The following is a 22675-nucleotide window of genomic DNA, read 5'->3' as shown; positions in this document are numbered from 1 at the left end:
TTGTGAGCTTAAGCAACGATGTTCTTTGTCTTACTTTGATGGGTTTGTGGTTTGTTTTTATTTTAATCTCTATCTTTGTTAAGTTTCTAAGTACTGTTGAAATTTTTGTATCACAACAAAGAGAGAGAGCGTTACTGCTGTGGCATTCTGACAGTGAAGGGCATAAGAACAAATGAAAGGAAAGGAACTGGTAGTGGGGAAACACATCTGCCTAAGTGAAGCAAGATGAATTTCCAACATAATTTTTTTCCACAACTGAAGAATAACACACTAATTTTATGCCCTATCCAGATGTGTGCTCTGATTAAAAGCTTATTGAAGCTAGTGGCATAACTCCAGTTGACTTCATGAGCATTCAGATAATTTCTGGTGAAAATCGTCAGCTTTCCATCAAAGTTGTCAGTGAAATTACATTCTCCCATGCATATTGATCACCACAATTGCTGCATGTCTAATCTGTTCCTGTTTATTTCAGTAGGATATCAGTTGGCCTTTTTTAGGTCAACTGAGATGTGTGGACAGCTAAAATAGCCTGTCTAAGCCCTCTGAATGGTGATAGGGATGATGAATTGGAATGCAATCCTGGTTCTCCCAGTGACTGCCACAGAGGCAGGATTTTCAGCCATTTCTTGCTTTTTCCCAGCCCTGGATCTCATTCCTGTTGATGTCATCCTTGCTTTTTAACACCACAGGTTTGCTACAGCCATACCTTGTTAGGCCCTATGGCTGTGACACACCTTATTGCTTCAGACAGTAATGGAGATGGATCAGTTATTTGTACCAAAATACAAGTGCAGAAGATTTGAGAATTGCCTAATTAAAGCACTCCTGAGTTAGGCTAAAGGTTTCATTAACACCAGTGCTACAATGAGCAGATACTTTCACTTTGTTGAGTGAGGAGGATTATCCATGGTCTGTCTTTTGGAGCAGAAGAAATTAGGCGCTGTCATTAGCATGACAAGCACTTGGTTAACATGTGCAAGTGAAAAGTTGAATGGAGGTCTCAAAATAGTTTCTTTATCTGGAAGAACAAGAAATGCTTGATCTGGTCCCTAGACATCTACAGTCCTGGCTGAAGATCTCCTTCCAATGGTATGCACATGATTCTGCAGACTTGGGCTCATTTAACTGTCTTTTTTGTTGTTGTGACTAAATAGTATGATTATATACCCACTCAGCTAAAGCCCCCGGCATTAAGTTTGAAAGAACTTGTAGAAAGGAACAACATCTCCCTGTGTAGCAAGTTTTGCTTCACTGGTTTTTATTCATGAGCTTTTACATGACAACTTACTGCAGCCTGATTTTCTTACTCAGTGAAGTGATTAAAGCAATATCACCCTGGAGACTCCTTGTTTGTCTGCACATATCACCGCCACTGTCTTATCTTCCTCCAAAGCAGGGGCAGAGGCCTGGTGTGCTGGAAATTTGGCATGATGAGGTTTGTTCTCATTTTTAAATAATAGAGCCATTCTTTTTTCTCTCTTTTAGGTTTGCTGAAGTTTCTTTCTGGTAACTTTATTAAAGGATTAAGAAAATGGTAATTCTAATCTAAAAGAACACAGTATATTGTAGAAACATAGAATCACTTGAGTGATTAGGCATCTAGTCCAACACCTCTGCAATGAACAGGGACACCTACAGCTAGATCAGGTGCTCAGAGTTCAGTCTGAGAAGTGTCATAAAGCAATACTTCACCCTCACAGTCATTTGAAGAGAGCTAAATAGAGCGTACGGATGGACAGGTATTGCCCTATAGTGCCAACACAAGCACTGTGATACAGAAAGCATTGTATGGCACCGTGCTGCAGAGCAGGCTCAGGGATTTGACATCTGTGCACAGCAACAATTATGGCTTTTAGTCTATATCGTACATATGTTGATGGCAGGGGGATAGGAAGGAGGGAAAAAGAAGGCTGAAGTAAAGCAGCAGTTATGTACTAGACAACACTGATGAACTTCAGGCTGGGAGCTCAACTCAACCAATCTGCTGAGCAGATACTTGCTGGAGTGAGTATGAAGTATGGGCATGAAAATGGGTTGAAAACCCACTGCAGAAGTACTCGTAGGACCACCAGTGCTCAGAGCCGGTTACTTAAGCAGTGCTTTTCTCAAACTACTTAGTGCACTAAGCTTCCCAGAAGGGAGGATTTCTGTGGGTAATTTGTGGAAAAACTCATCAGTGGGCAGTCTGCCTGAGGATATGGAATCTGCAGTTCTTAATGTGGCCTTTTCCTTCCCCATGCCCTGCTTGCAAGGGATTGTGTGGTATTGCTCAAAGAGCAACCAAACGACCCTCGTAAGCCAAAAATGTTTTTTTTTTTTCCAGCCCATATCTTAATTTTTTATTTTTATTTTTTACAGATCCAGGACATGAAAAAAAAAAAAGCTCAACCCTCGAAGGAAGTAAATTCACATTGTCAGGTTATTTCTGGATATGAATACCTAAAGTGCAGCTTGCAAATTGCTCTTCCTCTGCTGTTTTTTCCACCCTGTCATTGGACTAAATGCTAAAAAATGTTATGTCATTACCTTTTGTGTTCAAACTCAGACAAGTCCTAGTGGCTTCCAGAGCTCCTCTAGAGACTCATCTTTCCTACATTGCTGCAGCAGTAGAGAAAAGGAGAGAGCTGTGTTCTTGTTCATTAATCTGGTTATTGAATGAGATTTCTCTCATGAGAAAGCTCTGTGGAACCCTGTAGAATACTTTTTATTTTCTAGAATAATTCACTTTCTTCTGAAAGCAAATTGTCATGCCTAAAAGATACAAGTGCTTTAATTAAGGATGGATGTCTTTCTAAAGGAATTTCTCCAGCTCAGCTGGGCACCACTAAGCTCAAACCAGAAACTGGACTGAGAATTTCCCACAACAGACCATTGCCTCAGCAGGGCGGCACAGCCTCATTGGGAGGAGCTTCCCAGCCCCAGTGCTGCAGCACTGAGTTTTGGATGATTCCTGCTACAGCTCGTTATTTTGGAAAAGGATCTGAGACTGAAAGATAAACTGTCTTTGCTACTCATTAGAACAGCAGGGTACAGCACGATGGGACTCACATGAGGTATCCTCAGCCTTCTGTAGCAAACACTGCTGGCTGCTATGAACAGCTCAGCCATAGATAGATAGATAATGATTTTTTGCTGTTGTCCATCCATCTCAGGTGGATAAGAAAGAAAAGTAAGAGGAAATAGAGATGTTCCATTCTGGTGGAAAAAAAAAAAAAGAGAGAAGACAACCAGAAAAAATTCAAATCAGAGTACAATGTAGTTCCTCCTCTCCCCAGAAATAATTATTTGAAATATTACAAATAATGGGAAGAGATAACAATTTGGCCTCAGCAGTGAGGGAGCATGTGCCAACAGCAGCAATTTAGGGCACTGCCAAGTATGACCTAGGTACATTGACTTAATTACATGAACAAGGCTTAGTGCTTACAGTCTTTGGGTAGATGAAAGTTGCTGAAATAACTTTTAGAAAAAAATAATTAAAATCTTATTTAAAAGAATGCTTTATTTACTTTTTTTTTTTCTCTCCGCAGCTGGGAGGGTAGAGAACACTTCCCTGATGATATTATAATAATGTTGAAATGCAATTCCCTGATTAGGCTGAGTAATTTCAAATCCTGACTAAGATATTTAATTTGAAATTATTTAAGTGGTTATTTGGCTGAAAGGGATTCTGAAAACAAGATCTACGTATGAGTCTTCAGGCTAAGGAAGCATTCTAGTGAATTTAATTAAGGGTGAGATTCTTTACCAGCTTCAATCCATTAAGTAACCTGCAGGTTTGTATTTTGGTAATTAATGTCTGCTGGTTAATACAGTAATTACAGCCACATTTACAGAAAATAAGGACTTAATCAAACAACAACATCAACACAGTGTCCACAGAGGTTCTTTTTTTTTTTCCCCTCCTTGGAGGAACCTCCTGGATGTATTTATACATTTTATTAATAGAGCTGATACTACTTATCTCATAAATCTACATAGAGTTGCATGCTGGTGTTCTATGATTGAGCAAGATTTGGAAGAGGAGGTTGTCTGGCAATTTTTATCAGTAAAATTTCCTGATAAGGGAACTGGGCTTTTATTTTTCCTTGTTGTATCTTCTATAAGGCTTTGAGATGCTATTTTTGAAAAGAGAAAAACAAAATGGGAATTGTTGTGCCCGAGAGTTTGCTTCACGGCAGTGGTTACCTAAAATGGCACTGGTCCTTCCAAAAGCAATCTACTGACATAGCAGGGAAGAGTTGGAGGAATGCTGAAAAGATTAAAATAGGAAATGCAATTCTGCAACAAAATGATCTACGTTCACCACATGCGACCATTCCCTCCCTCTCGCTGCACTCACAGCTGGGGAGTGCCCAGAATGTCTGTGACAAAGAAAGCTGGAGAAAACAAGGGGAGAGTATTCGGTGGCAAGGGGCAGTATCAGCCACTGTGTCAGGTTCCCTGCTATATCCAGCAAGCACATCAGAGCAAGTCCTGCCAAGAAAATGAGGAAAAGGTTTGTACTGAAGTCTCCTTCCTTCCTTTCTGCAGCAGTATGTATATATATATATGCAGACCGTGCAGCAGTTGAGGAGTGGAGTTTATTCCTATACTTTTCAGTTCTAGATTCAACCACTCAGGATCAGGGTGTAAAGAAGACAATCAGTCCATGGGAGTGGAACGGCACACAAGGTAAATGCTTTCATCATTCACGTTTGCTGCCAAATTCTGTATGGCAGTAGGCCTTGACAACTCCGATGGTCTCTCAAGCCTGGACTTGTAACAAATCTTTTAAATTCATCTGTTCTTCACGACAAAGAAAGCCTTTTTAGTTTTCTGAAAATACGATTAGAATCCACACAAGGGGTCCTCTGTATGCTTCTAAAAGTCTCCTTTCTGCTGTACGTTTTTCTGTCCACTGGAAAAGCACTCAAATACTCAAAGATGCCAAAATCAAAGGCTAGCTAGTATCCAGTTAATCCCACCAGCAGGTGTCTGCAGATAGCTGGTGAAGACTTTGTAGCCATGATGTTAACATTCTTTCAGGCATTATCTGGTAGAAAGGAAAACGGAGAAGAAAGAGAACTTTTTTTTAATTATTATTCCCCTAGGTGGTCAAGTCCTAGCTTCTTTATCATTTAATTTGTGCATGATTTTTCACTAATACAAAGGAAAAGATAGAAAGATCTGAAAATTGAATCTAGTTCCAGAGCTAGAAATGTCTGCCATCTTATTTCTCCTGTTTGTTTCTCAAGAGTTGAGCCTTTTTTTTGTTTGTTTGTTTTTCCTGGAAAAACAGACCTTGATATCTTGCTATAATTAGTATTTCAAAAGGGAGTCAGTTAAAAAGGATAATTAGGGGAAGTATTATGTAGATGAAGGAAAAGTTTAACTAAGGACTGAAGGTAAATTCCCTCTCTCTGAAATCAGAAATAATAAAAAGGTGCAATAATTACAAGAAAAATAATAACTTAATAAAGTTTAGATTAACATGAAAACAAAGTAAATTGCAGAGGAGGGATCATAATTTCATTCTTGTTAACAGCTGCTGAACATACTCCTACTGTATTGTAACGTTCACTGAGGAGTTTCAGCAGTAAGTCCCAAGTGGTGATCTCCCTTGAAGGAAACCCTGAATTTTCCATAGAAGAGTTCATCCTTAAACCTTCCTGTGAAAAAGGAAGATTTTATTATTTATTAAAGAGCTGAGGAACCTTGAAAGCCACTGTAAAGAAATGGCTTCTCTTTTACAGATAGATAGATAAACACTAGTAAACTTCTTTTCAGAACAAGCTTTTCTGATGGGGTGTTGTTGGCAGCTTAATTACAGAGCTTTCCTTTGCAGCTAAATCCAAGGTCAGATGGGCACAGTGGCTTTGACTTTGATTTGGGCCTAGCTAAATGAGAATGGAGATTAATATCCAGACTGATGTTTTTTAGGACTTCGAGTGAGGAAAAATGTCTCTGGACACTGGAAGGTCCTTTCTCTTGTCCATGAAGAAATGTTTTACAGTCGAAACATCAGTTTGAAACTAACTGCTTTCTGGTGCTTTCAAAATTTCCTCTGTAAACTGTGTATCGTTTTGGATACGTGTTGTCTTTCAGCCTGTGACAGTTAAGCTTGTCAAGATTTCTAGTCACTAATGGATAATTATCCAAATGAGTCTCCTTGCAAGTTCATCTGTAGTGGAAGAGACTTTTATGTACACAAGCCAACACAGCAGTAGGGGAAAATGTATTCCTTGAATGGCCGACTCCAAGTTTTATTCAAGAAATCAGTGTCTCAGAGGTTAGCCACCCCTGTCCTATGGCTCTGTGGCAGGGCCTAGAGAAGGATTTGTGTTGTACTTGGAACAGAGATGTGAATTCAGTCCCTCAGTCTGGTGTTACTCTCCAGTGGCAGAATAAGGATGTTCCTCCTATGCAGGGAGGGTTAGTAACTAAAGGGTTTCTCCCTTAAAGCTCTTTGTTACACTACATTTCATGTACATGTATTATTCACCTTCTGCAGCAAGAACCAAGACAGCTGTCAGTTCAATCTGTGTTTCAGAGCTCTACCCTGCAGCTGTCCCTGCTGAGTGTGTGACACGGGGCTTGGGGTGAGTGGACCACACTGTGGGCTGGGGAGCAGTTATTTGCCAGGCAGCAGTCCCAGCAGCACCACTGGAACCAGCTTTGTCCAGGGAAGGCTGGAAGAGGGTTTTGTTACCAAAAGCAAGGCTTTTCTCTTGCATCTGTGTTGTACCAAAGGTAAGGAATCGTGACACTCTTCTCAACAGCTTTGCTTCTGCATTATTCCATTTTTTGTCTCTTGAGGTTTCTCCATAAATTATTATGAAAGCTACAAAGCTTTGGAATTGTAGCTTCTTTTCTCTGCAGCGAGGTGGATACAGAGCCTTACAAGTAATGATTCCGGTTGAGGATCTTTCTATACTTTTAATTCAAATATGAAGCACAGCATAAACGATATTCTGGCTGGTGATATTTGTGTCCAAATACTGGGTTTACTTCAGCCTGTGGAAATCCAACAGCTGTCTGGCTCCTGCTCTGCATACATATAGCTGGCCTATTACAGCTTGGTGGAAGGTCATTATATGGACCGTAGCAATGACCTATTCTCTAAGTACTTACTTAAAAGTCATGGGCAGATATTTGACAGGGATGTATTTTAGTCATGCTACTCTCTCTGCTAACAAAAACTTATAAAATCTATAGAGAAAACAGCATAAATTAGCACAATCTTCAAATCATTCCAACTTACCCCAGCAGCAAGGAAGCCTTTTGACAGACAGAACAGTATGGAGCTCTTGCCCTGGAAAACTGGCTGGTATCCTCTGAGTCTCTGCAGCTCCTAGGACTCAAAGGTATTACCCCTATGTTGAGTTAGAGGATTTAGATGATGGTCTGTCCCATCTCATTCTGAGCTCATACACAGTGGTGAGTTCTTAAATGTCTGGTTAAGGTCAAAATAACTCAGGATTACAGCATGAGACTCAAATACAGAAGTGGTAAGAAAACTCATTCCCATTTTTTCTTCATGTTGTTCAATTTACTGCCTGTGTGTGTATAGCACCTAGAACTAGGATGCCTGTAGGCTGCACCATACTGCAGATAACAAGGAAGTCATCTTGAAATTCTCACATTAAGAAATGCATAACAACACAGATTTCCTCTCGGTCCTGCTTTCAGCATAGTGAATGGAAATAGATAACCATATTCCCCTGTAGGAAATAAGGGAAAAGAAAAAGCTAAAGTTAAAACTGCAGATGAAATACATCTCTTAGGTTGATGACTTGGTGCGTGATAGCACTTTGATCTTATCAATCAGAAAACAATTTGACTTCAGTCTTTTATTCTGGGCCAGGATCATAACAACATTCTCATCTAAATGGTTCTGTTCTAACTCAAGTATTGTTTATTCCCAGCCTTTACTATTCTGTTTCAGTGAGATGCAAAGATTGCGTCTCAGTAACTAAAGGAAAAGAAACCTTTTTTTAACAGCGTGAAGATGGTAGCTCTGCAACCAAGGGTAGTGCTCAAAACACCAAATGTACCTAGAGATGTAATGTGGCAAGGAAACTTTCCATGCATTCAGTGAGAGATGACAGCACACAGATAAAATACTAATCCCTTGTTATCAGCTGTAGGGGTACCAGACTAAATGCAATTGTCAGAAATTCTCAGCAGAAATTGACAGGACTAAGAGTAGGTTCATTTAGGGTCCTGCTTCATTTGCATAACCATTTCAGAAAGCGCTCTAGGAGTCTTGCTTTCCAGCAAAAGATAAGCAATTAAATATAGTCCCACATTAATAGAAAACAAGAGCCTCAAAAGTATTTGACCACTAACACCTGCTCATTTCAAGGGGGGGGGGGGGGGGCTGCATCTCAAATCTTTGACTATGTATTTATGTAAATCTGAACCAAGAGACATGTATAAGAACCAGAACAATCTAGTGCTTTCATCCCAACTTGAAAAGTAGGGCAGCTACATGTTTTTCTTTTTCAGCAACATGCATTTACTGTTACCAGGTAAGATGACTGAAATTTCCTATGTTTCATTGCTTTCGCATGTAAAACCTGATTAATTAGTAATGGCAATACCAAAAAACTTCCTTCATCAATGTTGGCAAAAGGGTACTCAAAAAAGTATTTCAAAGGAACCTTTAATGGTGAGTGTGTATGGGGGTGGCTAACCATAGGCAGAGAATGGAGCTGGAGCTCCAAAGAGCTCAATCCATTGCCTCTTTGGAAACCAGAGAAACAGCATTTTCTCTCTGTGTCTCTGTTTCTCCACCGGCAGAACAGAAGTGAGTACCAAGCTTCACTTATAAAGCACTTTGCCTGAAGGCTAAGCGAGTTATCTTAATCTTGGCTTCTGAGTATTGTATTTTTTCAGAAGCACGCTTTAAGCACCTACTCTCTCTTCCATGCTACTGAACATCCCTTTATTTTCAAAAGTTTCCCTTCTATTTTATCATCAGTGATCTCAGTCTAGGAGAGAGAGTTCAAATGAGCAACAGAAACACGGGCCTTCATTTAGAGACATAATCTGTTTAATAAATATGACTGTAAAAGCAATAAACAATAGCAATTATACATTACGCTACATTGTATTTAACGAAAGGGAAAAAGAAGATGAAAAAATACATCGAAAAAAGTAATTTTAAAATTAGAAATAGTTCCAACACTATAAGAAAACTTTTTGATTGGCTTACTATAAAAATAAGTTGGCTAATGTTGGACTTCAGTGGGGAGTATTATACAGTTGCTACCAAAACTTTCCCATCTTTCTTGAAGCTGTAGTTGCAAACGCAATAGCAAAGCCATACAAACTGCTGTGTTTCTACCTGTCTGCAGAGAAACTACAGAAAGAAGTGGCAGAGGGCTACATACTGTGATCATCCTTTGACTACTAAAGGTCTGATGCTCTTACATTTGGTATCACTTTTTTTTTCCTTTGCCAGCTAGTAGGTTGGGTGGTGTTCATGTCCAGTTTGTGACAAAGAAATTCAGAATCATCCCTCTCCAGCTCCAGGACTTGAGGCTCTGCCAAGAATGTTGCTTTGTCCCGTATTTGACACAGGTTGCCTTGTGCAATATCTACTGAACAAACACATTCATATCAGGAATCAGGGTGCATCTGAGCATGCTAGCTACACCAATTATGAACCAGCTGCTACTGGCTTTTTTACCTAGCATAGCTAAGTAAATGTATATTGGCAACTGTATTTCTTTCTTTGCACTTCAAACCAAAATCTTATTTCTGAATTTACCTGAGTTGTGTTGTAAATCAGCAGTTGTGATAACCATGGGATAGGCTTCAGCCAGATAGCCGGTGCTCTGGAAGGACTTGTTTGAGGTGTGCTAAGTCTGCTTTCCCCCTGTTCCTTTGCGTAGTCTACATGCATGTGTCCTGCAGTCGCATTTCCAGTTGCAGTGTAAGACACCACTTATGTTACTGGTAAGAACTCAGACCTTGTACAACAGCTGTCCTAGGGTGCTAGGGCTCAAAATATATGGCAACATGTTCAAACCAAATCCAGCTTTTCTCTCCGCCTCCTCTGCCTCAAAGAGCAGTAGTTTGCAAAAAAACCAAGGGGTTTTCCAAGAAGGTCATGAGAAACTGCAACCAGATTGTCCATATAACAGGGAGCAGGGAACAAAGTGTCTTCCAAACAAATGGCAGGCCTTGGGGTGACTCCCAAAAGGCAGAGATCTCCTGAACTTCCCCAGACAACTCCCAAGATGAACATTAAAAGCAGTAGAGGGTGTTATTAGGCTTTATCTTAGCCAAAATTTAAGGTGTAAGGCTGGAACAAAATACAGTGTAAGTTCATGCTGGCACTACACTCCTCTCTGCCTGCAATGCATACTAGTTCTGTTCAGTCCAAGGTTAGGAGGCATAAAGTTATTTCCAAACAGTGTTATTAAAGGGGTGCCTTGATGTGAGTAGGCTAAAAAGCAGTTTAATAAGAAAGAGCCTGGCTTTGCAGTTGGGATTGCCCGAGCTCATACTCAGCTTCTGTGCAACTGTGGGGCACAGGCAGCAGCTGCAGCTAGAGGAACGAAGGGCAGAGTCCAAACTAAGACATAAACCAGACTGACCCAAGAAGATTTTCAGTGCCTTTAAACTCCAGTGTGATTTCTTTTGTGTCCTATGAAAGTCTGCTGGGGTGGCTAGCCCTCCCGCAGCCCAAAGTGCTAAAAGAGCAGTTAAATCTAAAGCCAAGAACCCTAAATTCTCCCTCCCACCTCCCCAGCCCTTCTCCCCCCACATCCCAGCCCACCCATCTCCCTAAAGAAGAGACCCCCATGCATATTCTTGGCCTATATCATTATGAATTTTCTACAAATTAGAGACAGATCAGAAGAAAAGAGAGTGGAGGGGTGAGGGGAAGGGCTGCAGGGTTGAATGGTAATATCAGTTCCTCTCCCCCCACCCCCCCCACAAAAATTGAACACCTGTACAATGCAGTTCCGCTATGGTCTCAGTATAATGTCCACATGCACAGGCTTAAAGCTAAAAACCCTTTGTCATCTGAAGAATTAAAAAGTCCGAATGCAATGAGTTCTCCTCTTTTTTTTTTTCTCCAATATAGATATATATCGGTGTCCTCAATTCAACCATTTACATAGGTAGGGATTTCTTTTGTGCTCTGGGGCTCAGCAGCTGTGGAAATACTTCCTGTGGCAAAGAGAGAACAAAATAAGAGTCAGTAAATAGTAAGAGTGTTTTGCCAAAGATGTTTGAAGGTATCACCTTGCTGGCCTTTGGGATTGAAGGGTTCCAGACTGACATGTTCTTCCCACAAATGTTTTCTTGTTATTCAAAACACTGAAGGTGATGTATTGTTCTTTTGCTAATGAAGATGATTCACTCATGTTGAACAGAAGAGGGAGAGGCCTGAGCAGAGGGGTGGAGGGAGGGAGGGGCTGAGGTCCTCAGAGGAAAAACGTAACTCATTTGCAATTACGAAGGATTGGAGATTTCATAAATAACCTTATGCTTTGCCTTTGCAAAAGAAGAGCCTAAACTACTCACTCCCGGAAAATAGGAACTGTGTTTTTTGCTGCCAGGGTTTGGACGGAAAATTACATGATCCAGGGATATTCATTTACATTCCTCCAAGGAAGGGTTTCTGAATGTTAGTCGAAGGGGTTGGAAAAAAAACCTGCCTTCTGAACAAGCATACAAAAGAGAAACACCCAATTACAGTGTTGTTTTGTTTTCCCCAAAGAAGGAAAATTCGTTAAAAAAGAAATTGCTGATTTACAAAAACACACAAAGTGGTTGTATATGAGTGTAAAGAGCCTTTGCACTTTATTCTATTCACATCTATGTCCATTTTGTCAGTGATCTCTGATTTAGTTTCCACATTCATCCTACTGCCAGAATGGAAAAAAACGCTCCTAGGAAGTTTGTTGGAAGGATTTCTTTTGATAGAGAAATGAGACTATCATCTATCCCTTTTGTGCTCACTGTTGTAGTTACAGGTGAAACGCAAGGATGTATAAAAGGCCAATTTCTGGTTCAATATAGTGTCCAGCAGCGCAGGGTACAGCTGAGAAATCCATAGAATGCTAGCTATTGTAGAAAGCCAGAAATGCTACTGTTGTACCAAATGAAAACCAAACCCCCAAATTGTCTTTTGACTTCTCTGATCCCAGAGGCTTTGAGAGATTAATTCCCAACACCAGCAAGAGTAGAGCTAGCAGCTGGCTGACTGTTGTCTCTTCAGTCTGAATGACCTCTGAAAACATGTTTGCTACTCTCTGCCAACAGTGTAAATCATGATCATTACATTCCTTTAGAAAGAAGAATCTCAAAGCTCAACTAACTCTGGGAACTGAATAACTGGCCTGAAATTGGGTGTTTCTCCCTTAGCAACTTAGACCAATTTTGGAGCTTCTAGGATAAAAAGAGACAGGGAAAAAAAAAAGAAAAAAAAAAAAAAAGAAAGAATAATTGTTAAAATTTAGGACCCACCGCTCCGGGTCTTGGCTTGAAACCTCTTGGTGATCCACAAGCCTTTTGGAAGTCCTCTGTCCAGACTACCTTGGCTGCATTTCCTTTCCTTGGGTTCTGGACTGTGGCCTGGGTTTGCTCTGTATGGGGAACACCACATGGGAAGGTTGGTTCCCTCACTCCATCCTGTGTACTGCTAAGCAGGGATATCCAGGTCTGCTAATGGATGGCTATGGATAGCAGATGGATAGCTGCTAAAAAGCTTTTAATAGCTACCAGATCTCCCCTTGGTGTATGTGTGACAAGAGATCACTACTGATTGCACTGGGGCTTCCAATTTAGGCATCGGTTTCATCAAGAGATTTTCTTCTTCTTCCTCCCAGGATGTTTCACAGGCCACAATCGTAGCACATCACATTTCCTCCTTTAATTGCTCTCCCCCTTGCTCTCTCTCTGTGGTAGTTATGACATCAAGCCTGCTTTAGCAAACTCCCACACAATTTAGGGACTTCCTCGGGTGGGATCTAACACTTGGTTAAGTTGATGAAATTGTGAAAATAAAGGATCTTAGTTATGACTATGCATGAATTCTGTCTGAGTCAGAAGAACTGTACATTTTATGAGTAATTCCTTCAAAGCAGGTCTATGTTCTTACTTGCAAGAGTCCTGTACTGTTCCCGTGGTCTGGGCTTGCAGCTATCCCCTTACAAATGAAACTGAACAATGCCCAAGCAATTCCTGAGCGATGCCCAAGCAATGTTGACTTTAGAAGAACATACCCTCAAACTGAAACCTCCCTGCTTCATCCCAATGCTTTTACTTTATTCAGGGTGATGTGATAACATAAGCACGAGCAAATGGGTGACTGAACTGAGTATGGTCACCCCAGTGGTGTTCATTTAAATCCTAAAGTTAATTTTTCAACCAGAGTCATATGTGGGAGGAATCAGCCTGAGGGCAAACCCAGTTGCCCAGTGCTGAGATCCCAGGTTTTGCTCTATTTCCCTGAGAATTGCTCGGGCTAGCATTGCTGCTGGCAATGAGATCTGGCACACCATGAAGGCCACAGCAGTCAAAACATGAATGAATATTTAACTTTTATATTTGACTTACCGAATCACCTGCTCACCTCCACGCTCCAGGTGAGGGTGTCTGAAGTTCTCCTGGACAGGACTCGGGTGTGAGGTGTAGCCCCATAACAACATCAGCCCCAGCAAAATAAATTAAATTGCCTTATAGCGCGAGTTAAGTGCAGCAGGGTTTTTGAGAAGAGAACGGGATCTACACAGAGCAACTAGGAGAGGGGAAAAGCCTAAAGTTGTTTCTCTCCCTTTCACCACAGGGCAGTGAGGGAGAGGGGAGAGTTAGCAAGGTTTCCTGTAGCAAAACTAACACTGCAGTAGAAGAGGATGGTGGGAGGAGTGTGCAGGGAGATGGGAAAGGGGAAGACTGAGAAAAGGGTTAGCCAATTATAAGTCAGAGTCTGACCAACTGCGGGTTGCTGCAAGTTATTTACCTATGGGCTGGACATCCAACTTCTCATCTACTAGTTGCTCAGGGCTCATCAGCTCACTTTGAGGGACATTAGGTATGCTTTCCCTCTGACTGACTGGACTGACCATCTCTTGATCTTTTTCATTCTGCATCTGTGCATATATATTAAGGCCAGGAATCTTCCTAAAACATTAACAGAAACCATCATTGGGGGAGTACTCTGGCAGATGATGTAGCATTAGCTTTTGCAAACCAAGAAACAAACCACTGTGAAAAGGAAAGCCCAGCAAACAAATCCCCGGCAGCAGTGGGGAGAAGGAAATGGCCCAGGGAAGGTCATACCTTTTGAATTTGTAGATTACAAACACGGCTAGTCCCACAAAAACGACAGAGAGGAGCATCAGCATTGCTGAACCACTGTGACTGGGAGTGAGGTCGACCAGGGGAGCTGCAAGAGAGGGAGAGAAGGTTAGAGCCACCTCCAGCCTAGAGAGAAAAGTTCTCTCTCCAAAAATGTACTTCATTCTCTCCTACGGCATTTATAACAGTCTCATCTGTCCCCCTGTCTTCAGGGCTCCTCTTTCTTTCTAATACAGCTGGGAAGAAACCTGGGTTCAGACTAGCTATTGTGCTCAGCCTAAGCCCTGAAGGCACCATAGCTTTCTCTTTAGAGGCCTCTCCTCTCTGGCACTTTATAGAATAAAGTCTGAAAAATACCCTCTTATGTTGCAGACAATTACCGAAGGTAGTTGCAAATGAGGTCACCCGAGTACCAAACCCAGACCTTCTGAAGGATCCTGGAGCTACCCATGGGCTACCTTGTCATGTTGACTTTCTATTTTGCCTGGAGCTAGTCTGGGTAGCTCTCAGTACCTGCTGAATAATGAGCAACTGGCTACTGGATTTTACTGAAGCAACAATGTTCCAATATCAAATGTGTTGCTCTCTGCTCAGTCCTCTTTGTTCACAACCAGAAGTCCAGTGCCCTTCACAGACACTGCCCCAGCATCCATGCGTTACCATGGCAAGCTCTTCTCACACTTCTGATATATTCAGTTTCTTCATCTATCCCTTTCCCGTTCCTCTGAACGCCTCTCTTTCCCCCATGCCCTGTTCTCTCTCCCATAAGTCTTCTTTGCAAGGAAGTGCAAAGGTTCAAGAAAAAAAAATATTAAAAAAAAAATCAAACAAGAAGTCTCCTAGTGCTTCTCCTCAGAGTTTTGTGCAGCACCTTTTCATAGCCCCTTGCAAAATAAGGCCACACAAAGCATCCAGAAGTGTGCTTTCCCAGAAATACAAATTAAATGATATTAAATAGAGACAGTTTCTATTGCTCAAATAACACACACAAACAGAAAGACTCCAGCACAAGAGTCACTCATATGCATGCTGTCAGCAATCACACCCAGCCTATGAACCAGATTTTATCAGGAGAAGTGGAAGAACTTCCCACATCCTGCAGGTTGTGCTCAGGAAGCTGAGGCATCTATTGCTACGAATCCTTCATACATCTGAACTGTATTTGTACTGTGAGGCTCTCTGCAGTTCTGTGGGATGGTTGAAGTGGCTCTCTGACTGATTCCAGCATCGCTCAATGTTCTTGTTCTAATGCTGCACTCAGAACCTTGCCATAAACAGCTATTTAACTGCTTTGTGAGGAATGCTGGCATATTTTACTCTCCCTTAGAATGGAGGCTGTTGCTCACTGGGTTGGGGACATTTCAATTTTTTTTCATAAGAAGAAGGAATGAACATGATGAATGGATTGCAATCTGTTGTCCAGAATTGCCATAAATTAATCCTTCCTCCAGTGTGGCCTGAACAAAGAACACAGAGGCGTGAAACGTGCTGAGCCCAACGTCTGTCATTCTTCTGTGTCCCAGGGAATCCATGTGTTTAAATACAACACGCACAGAGAAGCTCATTTCTGCACATTCTGCCTGAATGTCCAAACCCAGTTAATTTAGATATCTGCACTTTTGTTCCCTGCAGCTTCTCTGATGCTGGTATTTCTGCTGTGCATGACCAGGCACACACACAAGGAGCAAAATATGTGTGCACTGAGGCATGGGGATGCATTTACATACATGTTTGCCTGGACAATGCTCTCAGACATATGGTCTGATTTTTGAGTGGCCCTGTGTGGAGCCAGGAGTTGTATTCAATGATCCTTATGGGTCTCTTCCAACTTGAGATATTCTAGGATTATATGATTCCATAATACATACATGTACGCATGCAATTACACAAACACTTGATGAGCTGTGGGGTTCAGTTCACACAGAACCCATAATTGCCAGGATTCCAACACAAAGTTGTACTGGAAATAGGATTCTATGGACCAGAGCTGCATCTCTTCAGCCATGTGAATCCCCCTGGGTTGTGTTTTCTAGGGACTGCTTCTGGCCCTGCCTTGTGTGAACCAGTTCCAGGCATTCCTGCTTTATCTTATTCCGTTTTTTTTAAAATGCTTGAATTTGAAAAGCAGAATTCTTCTTCTTCCTTGACAACGCAAACAAGAGCTTTCAGCAGCAAAGTAAATCTCTCTTTTGGCATTTTGTCAAATTCTATACTATTCCCCAGTTTTGATGTCACAAAAGTGGGCTTTCTATTTAGTCAGAAAGTTGAACCATGACATCAGCAACACGAGAAGAGACAATATTCTCCCGAAGACCCACAGTAGCTGCTCTCTGGGCTTTTTAATATCTAATTTGGCAATCCAGGCTTATTTTGCATTCTTGCTGAATCATATTTCTGCAAGAGACAAAATCCTCTAGCATTCCTATAGGACATTGTGAAGGTGGTTACAGCAATCACTCACGTCTCACTGGTAGCTTAGAAAGGAAGAGCAACAAAACCCACCTGACAGCACAAATGAATGTTTGCATCTATTACAGGCAAGAAGTATTCATTCCTGGTGTGTGCATAAACACAAAAATATACATTCTCTGCAAGCACAAAGATCCTGTATTTATGCAGTATGTCTAAACTGAGCAGTTTCTGTTACCCAGCAGAGCAGAGTGCCACACTTATAGACTCGGCCTTTTGGTTCATACAAGGCAGAACACAAGGCTTTGTATCCCAGGAGAGATCGGTACCTGTGCTAACTGTCTGGCTTTGGGACTGGAGCTGCCCAGCCTCTAGGCAACCCTGAGCTGGGGATCCTCTGCATGCTCAAGCAGAGACATGCCAGATTCCTCTCCAAGGAGGTGCAGAAGGTTCCTACATGCAGCACAAAATTTGGATTCAGATTCACCCTGTATGAAATATGAGGCTGGAGACTTGATTTTAAGCATCATGTTTCCACTGCATGAAATCCTGTATGTCCCCTCAGTAGCGAGGAGTAAAGATGAGCCACATACATCTGAGGCAATTCTTTCAAACTACAACTTATTAGAAAAGGCTTATAGGATCTTCAGGGCCAGATGAGTCATTTCTAAATGCTGATGTGGGATTTTATCCTGACTTTAATAAACATCAATCAAAAGGCAAAACAGCCATCTGCACAAGCAGAGTAAACACACAGGAACAAATTACAGAAACTGAGCAATTTTAGGGAACTCCATGTTGGAAGCTCACATTTAGATGCTTTCAGACAGTGTTCCTAGAATTCTGAGATAAACACAGAGCATTTTCTGAAAGAGCACATCATTACCACTGGCCAGCATAGAAAATTCAGGCCAAGGATTTCTTCATTGGCCACAAGTATTATATAAAATGCGTACAGATTTAAATCTTAAACATAGAGTCGTGCAATTCTTCTGTCATATGTCTGTGAACATTTTTTTACAATCTACAAAATAAAAAACAGTCCAACTTCAACTGACTGTCCAAGCTGTTTTTTTTATTATTATTTTTTCTTTAGAGATTAACCAGCTGTGCTATATCTTTGCTTTTCCATGCTTTTGGTTCTAACTTGTTGAAAAGCAAACATCTGCTCATACGTTCCACATCTAAAAGAAAGCAGAAACAGGCAGCGATATTCCCAGGGCAGATATTAGCAAGTTCTGCTTAGGAAACATGAAGTATTGCTAACACCAAGGCTTTCTTCTAGGAGGATTTAAATGCAGTCACACCACACTTTCTGAACAGTCTCTTTTTCCTCCCTTTTATTGACAAGGCAGCATGTGGGCTGACACCAGCTTGGGCAGACCTGTTCATACCATGAACCGCTTTTTGTAGAGCAGATCACTGGTATGAGTGAACTGAGGCTTTTTATTTGCATGTTAGCAGGAGAAGCTGATCAGAATTATGATTTTTCTCCAACAAATCCAGCAGAAAAGGAATTCCTAAAACCCTGAGCATGGATTTATACGTCCCATCTCCTGCAATAATTAAATAGGGACTGTACTGTGAAATGAGGGTTTAGTATACAGAATACGCAGAGACACGTGTAATTAAATATCAGGACTTCGGAGATGGTTTATTTTGAGATAGGATTAGTTAAAGGGCAAACTGCCTAATCTTGTTTATGTGCATATGTAAATTGATTCTAGTCTTTCAGACTGCTGAACAACTTCTGAACTGTGCTTCACTGCTGTGATTGTTCATTTACTCCAGAACATCAGAGAATGTTCAACACTTGCTGGTAAACTTAGCACTCTCTGATCCAGGCTGAATATACCATGGTGCTGCTTAGCTGTTGAATATTTCAGAGACAGCCAAAAAGTACATACTACTACTGCTCATTATAAATGCCACTATACCTTTTTGACATGATAAAGAATGGAGAATCAGAGTGGGCATTTTAATTCTGCTCATATGCTGAGTTGTGCTACATATCAACAGAGCGTGTACTAAGAAAGAAAGAGGTCACCCACCTGCTGTTAAATGGGCGGCATGGACAAGGACTCGAACCCCTGGCTTTAACTCAAAATGGACAAAGTTTTGGTTCAGTTTCTGGATCAGTATTTCTGAAATCTGGAAACAAGAAGAAAATAAGAAATGCATTTTGTTTCTTTATCATCAGCTTATATTACCAAGAGGTGAGTAGGAAATAGAGCTGTATGCTAAGCAAAGATTTTGCAAAGGCACTGGACTTTCTGAATACAAATTCCTGTCAGCTCATAAAGAGATGTTTCATGGAGGCTGAACACATGTGCAAGTACTATGTCCAGAGGGATATGTGGATAGCTAGCAATGACTGATACAAACAAATTCTCCCCCACACTGCTCTAGGAGCAGCCCAGCAGCAAATAGAGGTTGAGCCCCAGAAGAACATTACACCAGCCAGAGTGCCTGTAGGACCATCCCACAACAGTATGTAGCAAAGATAAGCATTTCAATTGTTAGCATTCATCCGCTCCAAACAAAGAACTTACTGAGTGGTCAGCTTTAGTTTCTTACAGCATGTTCCCAACACACCTGGTTCAAAATGAAGGGTTTAATTTCTTACCCCAGCTTCACTGAATTTCAAGTCCTAGAAACAAATTTAATTTCACTCAACCCCAAGATTCGGGCCAGCTGGTCTCTGATTCCAAAAACATACCAGAAACAGTTTGAAACCCTGAAAATGTCTATGCTGTTGACTAAATATGAGATGAATTAGTCTTACACAAAATGTACGTTATTTCTATTCTTTTGGGTTTCACAGAACTTGCTCTTATCCTCACTTTCATGGAAGAGAACTCCCACAGAACATTTATTTCTCTCAATTTTCTTTCTATAATTGTGATGAAAACAAGAAAAGCTCTAGCAGAAAAACAAAGCAGGTTATTCCACCCTAAAGGATGCAACAGAAGAGATGAGCATTTGCTAAGATAACACCCTCTGAAATCTGTATTTGGAGAGTCAGAAGTCAAGCTTTGGTCCAATCTGTTGGGAAACATCACTTTTTAAAATCAGTTTTTCATATCACGCACACATAGCTACTTTCTCCATTTTAAATTTTAATTGTATCCAAGAACTTGCATATATGTTGCTATTAAAAGCAAAATTCTAAATAGATTAGTCAAGGAAAGGAAACCTGTAGACATACTGTTGATAGTTTCCTGTGTCTTCTGTACGTTCATTCTCTAGATGTTTCATGTTTCATCTTTTCTCACAGCAGTAAGCAATTTTCCAATGGAAGACACCCACTCTTTTGCATGTGGATGTATTAGGGAGAAGTGGTTGGAAAAACACAAAAAAAATCCACCCCACAGCCCTTACGCAATTGAAGAGAATGCTGTTTTTACAGCCATGCCAAGATAAAGGAGAACTGTACAGTAATGCTCAACACTTAATTTAATTTGTTTTAAATAAATCCTTATTCCTTCTCGAAGATTAATGAAAAATTGTCAGAAAAAAGAACATTCCAATATTTTTTAAACCATCTTTTTCATGTTCTTCATTTTTGGCTGGTTGAGCTATTTCAGTAAATCTACCCTGATATGATTAGATGTTCCTTGGCTATCATTCATCACAGTGTGAGATTTATCTGCTTCTTCTATTTTTTTAACATTCTTAATGGTTCTTTCAATTCTCTTGGCTTGTACACTTCATTTTTGGCTGCTGATCACTTGAATAGGTGCCTTTGGTCCAATATCAATTTGGCAATAACTCTTACAGGCATTTTATTTATATTTTTAATATATCTCTTTAAAGTTTACATTTTTTTTCATGGGTGCCAGAATGAGTAAATATATTTCTTCCAACAGTAAGAAAAAATACCACCTGCTCACAAAGAGCCATCTGGTGAGCTCAGAGCAGCAAGGATGGTGACATAAAGCTGTGCTGAATGTGAAGAAAGCCTAGGAAGCAAATTATATCTCTCTTTAAGAATTTGAGCATATTAATAACCAAGACTGACAACTATAAAGAGTGCTTCATCTCTGAAAGTGGAGCAACAGATGCAGATGGAATATTGTAAACCAGGTACATTACGGCTCATGGAATCTAAGAAAAAAAGAGGGTCTGTACTTGTGATGAATAACTGAAAACGCAGCTAGCAAGTGTTGTTACCTACTACAGGCCTCATCAGGAATTTGGGCAAGAAATAAATAGAACAACAGGAGAACCTCAAGAAAGTCAGCACGAGAAGGGGCCAGAGAGTTTTTTGAGCACCAGTGATGCGAAGAAGTATTGAGATCTCTTCTGGCCTGGCTGAGGATTCCTGCAGCAGGATGAAGGGGACAGAATGGTGGCACCCACAGGGACACTACAGCTGCAGGGTGCTGTGGCAGCCTCCTAGCAGGCAGGTTGAGTGTGTGAGAGAAAGGCCAACAAATTTTCTTGGCTGGCAAGATGATGAAAGAGTTAATAGGAAAAAGAGAGGTCGTAAGAGTGAAGTAGTAAGAAAAATGAAAAAATAAAAAGTGAAACAGTCACAACTGTTTTATTGTCATTGTATTGCATTGCTACCTTGTTGTAAATGAGGACCTCATTGTATAAATGCAAGTCAGAAAGAAATGATTTATGCCCCCAGTGTTCCAGGACTATATGCAGAGTCAAAACAGGCAGTAACTGTTCATGCTGCTGAGAGTACACCACATATTTCCTTGGCTTAATTAAGTATACACTCTCCCAGTAGCTTTCAGAGTGCAGCTTTTTACCTGGGTCTCTATAAACTCTGAACAAATCTGAAAATGAGTAACAGTCCAAGACCTTAAAAAGCACTAGTAAGAATCAGACATCTGCCTTCCTTACACATACTTCTGAGGGAAGAAAAGATGTATTCAGATATGTTTTTGAAATGTTTGTTCATCTGGTACAATATTTTAATTTTCCTTTCAATGGATAGTCAGATTCCCTTTAAAACATACATATATACAGCACAAAAAAAAAGCAAATAAGAAATTTATTTCCATACACCTAAAATATTCTGAAATATAAACCATTTGCTCTGGCTTATAAACTTCGTTATTTGAGCAGGTAGACACAGTTAAAGGGTCAACTTCACATTGGGATTGGACACAACTCTCCAGAGTAAGTTGGTGCTGATGCTGTTTCTGGTCCTCACACAGTCTCAAGAGGATCTGTGAAGTGTAGACATACACTCAGACTAGAGAAGTGACATTTCTGCCATTCTTATTCTATCAAGTCTGTTTCTAGCTCAGCGGACCACAGGTTAGTGGACTTTAACCTTGGTGTGGTTCCGACTCTCATATGATTTGTGTTGAATGTTAACAAAATGTTTTTGAAGTAATTCTCCACACAAGGGATGACCTCACACCTACTAAGGTAATGAAGATGGTTTCAGTTGAAAACAAGCTCTTTTGCCTGCCTTTATGTCTGCATTTAAAGTGGTACCATGGAAACCTGTTTGTTCAAAAAGCAAATGAGGAAACGTCATAGTACTTTTGCCTATTTATTTAGTGAATAACTACAGAACTCTAACTGAACAGCTAGATGTTCACGTGGGGAACAGGTTGGCCTCAGGAACATCCCCGTTCCTCTCTCACTCAGATGTGACTAACTCAACTAAAGATATAACTTCTTAGAATAGCAACCTTCTAATTTATAGTCTTGAAGAGTCTCCCTTGTGAAAATAATTAGCTTTCAGAATTAGTTTTGCTCCTTAACTGAGCCTCATTGACTTTATCTGCTTCATTTGCAGAATTAAGCATGATGTGAAAAAATAATTCAGTAATAGAAACCATTCTTCATGTATCATTTTTCATCAAAGGACACATAATGAATAATAATAACAGACAATTTGTGAAGGAGAAGAGATTCCAATTTAAAAATTGAACAAAACAAAAATTAATTTGGCTTGTCTTAGTATTTTGTCAGAATTAGGACTATGAAG

General features: G+C 40.6%; 1 protein-coding gene across 1 annotated transcript in view; it reads right to left on the bottom strand.

The window, feature by feature from the left end:
* Positions 9044 to 22675, bottom strand: part of SORCS1 (sortilin related VPS10 domain containing receptor 1) — a 278025-nt gene continuing 264393 nt past the window's right edge. Inside the window, exons 24-28 of the mRNA XM_021398544.1 lie at positions 18768 to 18867; positions 14290 to 14395; positions 13970 to 14130; positions 12475 to 12593; positions 9044 to 11172 (exon numbers count right to left, since the gene is read on the bottom strand). Of these exons, the coding sequence (XP_021254219.1) occupies positions 11116 to 11172; positions 12475 to 12593; positions 13970 to 14130; positions 14290 to 14395; positions 18768 to 18867 (543 nt within the window). The 3' untranslated portion in view covers positions 9044 to 11115. The remainder of the gene's footprint in view (positions 11173 to 12474; positions 12594 to 13969; positions 14131 to 14289; positions 14396 to 18767; positions 18868 to 22675) is intronic.

The sequence above is a fragment of the Numida meleagris genome, chromosome 5, assembly GCF_002078875.1.
Source record: "Numida meleagris isolate 19003 breed g44 Domestic line chromosome 5, NumMel1.0, whole genome shotgun sequence".
NCBI classification, from domain to species: Eukaryota; Metazoa; Chordata; class Aves; order Galliformes; family Numididae; genus Numida; species Numida meleagris.
The sequence above is the reverse complement of the archived record's forward strand: the minus strand, read 5'-3'. Positions and strand labels throughout refer to the sequence as shown.